Consider the following 4,724-nt stretch of genomic DNA (forward strand, 5'->3'; position numbering starts at 1 on the left):
GCCTCTCCTCCAACTCAGGATAGGCCCTGGGGGGTCAGGGAAACCTTCTGAGGACACTAGGTCCACGGGAAAGATAAAGACAAAATTCCAAAGTGGGGTTAGAGACAGCATCCAGAGGTGGGGTGGGAAGGAGGGCGCATATCCTGATGGGAGGGGGTCACCTGGGAGCTGGCAGGGGTCAGGGTGGTCCCCCACCCCCCCGCCCCTCCGTCTTGCCATCTGTCCACCTCCCGTGGTTCCCATGTCCTGCCTCAGAGGCACCAGAGCTCCGTGATGTTTCTTCTCCCTGCAGTTTGGGAGTCACCCAGCTTGGGGGGGTGGGGTTTGGTTGTTCATTTCCTCAAGCTGCGCGTGGCTTCCTGGTGGATTTTAAGCTGCTGTGCACCCAGATTCCAGGGCCTGGATCTGTGAACGGTGACTGGGAGCCCCGAGGCTGGAACTCTGGCTATGTAACCCTGAATGACTGTGGTTTGTCTACCTTGTCATGGAGGTTGGGATAAGATGGTGCACACTCCCTGGCGGTAAAAATACCTAAGTAGACTGACTGCAGACCCCAGAATTAAGCTAAAAGCTGCAGCTCTTGATGTGTTAAAAAAGATAGCACTTAGTAAGAGGCAGGAAGACGCTTTGCTCTGTAGGCTCCTTTTTCTATTTTTTGGGTGCATTTTATTGATTTCTGCCCTGAAATAGTGCTCTCAACATTTTAAAATAGAATCCTTGGCGAAGGGATCCCAGGCTGGGGATTTAAGTGGAAATTGACATGGCTCTTCATAAAATCACCATCAAAACAAGACACTCCGAGGCTCAGGCCTCTCTTCACCCTCTACTTCCTTCGTAACCCTCGTCTCTGCTTTCGCTCTAAAAAAGTCACTGGAATAATTGCTCATCCCGGTTTCATCATTCTGCTGTGGATGACTTCCTCTGTTCTCTGTTGCTGGCTGTGGTGGGAGAGAGAGCAACGCCCCGGGTCAAGCACCTGGAGCTGCCTGTGGAATCATGGTCTCGCTGCCTCCCTCACCTGGAGGCCCCTCTGCCCGGGTGTCCAGTGCTGGGCAATCACCGTGGCCTCCCTCCCTCCTCTCTCTGTCCCACCTGCCACTGAGCAGCGCCTGCTTCCAGGCAGAGGGAGACCTGGGGAGGCAGGGCAGCCCTCATGAAGCTCCCCCAGCCTTGGGGAAGACAATCCAGGAAGGGGAGGTTCCCGTGCAGAATCCAGGTCCCCGTGCAGAATCCAGGTCCCCAGGGCAGCTTCCTGTCCCAGGGCCCTTACCTGCTGCTGTTGCTGCTGGAAGGCATCCTGAGAGGAAGGCAGAGGCTGGGCAGCATCTCAGTCACACGCCGCATAGCCATGGAGGTGGTCAGGGCTTGGGTGGAGGCCGGAGGGCTGGGGCGCCTGATGGTGAGCATGACTCCCTCCTGAGCCCTGCCTTTTGCAAGGTTCTGTGCAGAGCAATGTCAGGCCTGGGGATCCTCCTCCTTTGTCTAGGGGCTCAGGAACCACTCCCTTCCTGGCCCCTAGCCTGGGCTGAACACCCTCCCAGGCCATACTTCTGCTGGAGGCCCATCTCTGGGGGGTGAGCAGGGCCTGAGTGGAAGCTGAGCCCTCCTTGGGGGCCCCCATCGGGCTCCTTCAGGGCACATGTGGCCTCCACAGGGGAGCCGGCCCTGGGCCCCTCCTCACTGCCCTCTCATCAGCCACCTTGTTTCTCCAGCTCTCAGTGCATTGAACAGGGTAATTAGCCTGTCAGCTGGGACCACAGTTTCTGAGCAGATACCAGCAAGAAGTTAGTTGTTCCGGAGCTGGAGTTGCAGACGTGCAGATTCTTTCTAAAAAACGTACGCCGTCCCAGCTTCCTCCTCTTCCCTGACTCCTTTCTTCCAGCTGTTGATGAGGGGGCGGCGATGGTAAGGCCGACCTAAGGTCCCTTCCCACCCTGCGGCCGAGGGGCTGGGGTCAAGGCAAGCCCCGCGAAGGGCCCCAGCAGGACCACGGGGCTCCGTGGGAGTGGCGGGTCTGCCCGAGTGACCCCCCCCCCCCAGCAGCCTGTGAGGCCTACAGGGGGCCCGCTGGCCTCCCTGAGCAATTCCCCTGGGCTGGGGACTGAGTCATGACCACTAATGTTTAACCGTGAGGTGTCCTGGTCACAGCAGGTCCTGACCCCTCGCTCCGAAGTCTTCTCAGAGCCCAGTCTTCACTGGGATTTCGACGACTGAGACCCCAGGACAAGTCTGGCTCCTGTCTGAGGCATCTGACCTTCAGAGGGAACCAAGATCTAATCAGTGGATGACTTGGTGGGCAGCCGTAGAACCAACACATGGCCCACAAGGGTGAAGACAGGGCTGCGGGACTGGACGTGCCAAGCTTGGGGAGCTTGTTGGCCACCCGGGCAGGGCATCCACGCCTGGGGAATGGCCCATGGACCCTGAACTCAGAGGGGTCCTAGAGGGGCTGAGAGGGTGCTGTTGGAAGAACCAGCTTGCCACTAGAACCCTCCACCGCCTGACGACCTGGAGTCAGAGAATCGGCCGTGGTCCCCTCTAGCCCGGAGCGCCGTGGTGAGTGTGAGCCGGTGGTGGTCGCTGCCTGCCCCGCCCTCCGCCAGCAGTCTAGCTCTGGAGCAGGGCTCCCACTGCTCCCTTGGGGGATTGTCGAGGGGTCCGGCAATGCCTCTCTCTTCCTCTGGGCGGAGGTGCTGGAGGCTCCACTCACAGCGGCTGCTTAGGCCTTTGCCCCATCTGTCCTCCCCCGATGCCCAGGCAGCAGAAAGGGACTGTCTCCCTGGACCGTCCTCAGCAGAGTTTCCCAGTCAGTTGCTTTGCACCTAAAGGCAGTTTCTGCTGACGGAAGCCAGCGTCTTGCCGGCATCCAGCCCAGCTCCCCAATCCCACGGGCTTGCCCTGCCTCTCCTCTCCCACTTCTCCTCCCTGTCATTTCTGCCTCCTTTTCAGAGCTGCATTCAACTCTGCCGCAAAATAGACCGGAGCCCTGGTGCTCAGAATGGGAGACTTCTCCCCGGCAGCAGGAGGCCTGACATCGTGTTAGAGACGGAGCAAATGCTGTCGCTGGGACGTGGGGGCAGATGCCAGGAGAGCTGTGCTTCTGGTCAGGCACCAGCCTCCCCCTCAACAGGCCCTCAGCCTCATGGGAAGGGCTGCGGGCTCTGTGGCTACTGGGGGGCAGCCCTTGGGCTTCGTGGACAGGAGTGACATTTCAGGGGTGCTTCTGGACGTCTACCTGCCAGAGGGTGGCGAGCAGGGAGGCCAGCATCGGGTCCTCGCTGGAGCCCGAGGCCCCCCTGGTTCAGCTGTCAGGGCAGGAGAGGAGCCCAACCACCCTGATGGGAGCCTGGGTCCCGAGTAGTCTGGCTGCTGCCCCAGGTTCCTCCTGCTAGGGTTCTCTCCCCCGGCCTGAGAGAGGGGGAGAGCTACAGTGTATCCACATTTCCAGGCCTTGGAGTCAGAGGACCGTTGAGAGGTGGGGGGAGGGCGGGGTGTCTGGGGGTCTGGGGGGAGGGGTCTGGAGGAGGGGGATCTCGGGGAGGGGAGCTGTGGGGATGGGAGCTGGCCTGGAGACAGAGGTGCCTGAGCCCTGTCTTCCTTGCTGGGCTCCTCCTGGCTCGTGTCCACTGGGAACAGGGAGTAAGGAGAGGTCAGGCCCCCGGTGACCGGTGGGGCCGGTGGCCAAATCAGGGCAGGGAGGAAGAAGGTTAGGGGACTAAGCCCCAGGTCTGATTTCCCCCAGGCCAGATCTCAGCCCCATGGCCAGCTGGCCTCCAGCATCTGACTCTCATCCATCCAACCCCACAGATGATAACCGTGCATCTACTATGTGTACCTGTGAACGAAAGGAAACATCCGCACTCTGAGGAGGAGTAGGAGGCGGCCTCCGCTGTCAGCATCAAGGAGTGGGGGTAGGGCGGTGGAGGAGGCGGATCGTCATTCTCCCCATGGATGGGGCCTCGGGGGCACGGCCTGGTTCTCGACCTGGCATGAGCCACAGCAGCCTAGGGCTCCCACGAGGGTCACCAGATAACATGTAGGATGCTCAGTTAAATTTGAGTTTCAGATAGTCAAGAAATCATTTTCAGTATAAGTATAGCCCATATTTTCTTGGGCTCCAAAATTACTGCAGATGGTGACTGCAGCCATGAAACTACAAGACGCTTGCTCCTTGGAAGAAAAACTGTGACCAACCTAGACAGCATATGAAAAAGCAGAGACATTACTTTGCCAACAGATTTGCGAATAGTAAAAGCTATGGTTTTTCCAGTAGTCATGTATGGATGTGAGTTGGACCATAAAGAAGGCTGAGTGATGAAGAATTGATGCTTTTGAACTATGGTGTTGGAGAAGACTCTTGAGAGCCCCTTGGACTGCAGGGAGATCAAACCAGTCAATCCTAAAGGAAATCAGTCCTGAATATTCATTGGAAGGACTGATGCTGAAGCTGAAGGTTCAATACTTTGGCCACCTGATGCAAAGAACTGATTCATTGGAAGAGACCCTGATGCTGGGAAAGAGTGAAGGCAGGAGAAGGGGACGACAGAGGATGAAATGGTTGGATGGCATCACTGACTCTATGGACATGAGTTTGAGTAAGCTCCGGGAGTTGGTGATGGACAAGAAAGCCTGGTGTGCTGCAGTTCATGGGGTCGCAAAGAGTCGGAAATAACTGAGTGACTGAACTGAAGTGAGAGCCCATGTAACATTCAGTTCAGTCCAGT

General features: G+C 58.0%; 1 protein-coding gene across 2 annotated transcripts; it reads right to left on the minus strand.

The window, feature by feature from the left end:
- Window positions 1–643: 643 nt before the first annotated feature.
- On the minus strand, window positions 644–3,459 carry LOC145511681 (uncharacterized). 2 transcript variants are annotated; one of them, XR_014058049.1, is made up of 5 exons: window positions 3,236–3,459; window positions 2,128–2,254; window positions 1,700–1,882; window positions 1,271–1,440; window positions 644–938 (listed from the first exon to the last, which is right to left on the minus strand). XR_014058049.1 is itself a non-coding variant. In XM_081505329.1 (5 exons), exons 1-5 carry the CDS (start codon window positions 3,266–3,268, stop codon window positions 884–886), a joined length of 492 nt encoding a protein of 163 aa, XP_081361455.1. In that variant the 5' UTR covers window positions 3,269–3,459; the 3' UTR covers window positions 644–883. The 2 variants fall into 2 exon arrangements, 1 of the variants encoding a protein (XP_081361455.1); XM_081505329.1 differs by having other exon boundaries at window positions 1,776–1,882.
- Window positions 3,460–4,724: the final 1,265 nt, after the last annotated feature.

This window comes from Giraffa tippelskirchi, chromosome 6, assembly GCF_054371585.1.
Source record: "Giraffa tippelskirchi isolate mGirTip1 chromosome 6, T2T-mGirTip1v1.2.pri, whole genome shotgun sequence".
Taxonomy (NCBI): domain Eukaryota; kingdom Metazoa; phylum Chordata; class Mammalia; order Artiodactyla; family Giraffidae; genus Giraffa; species Giraffa tippelskirchi.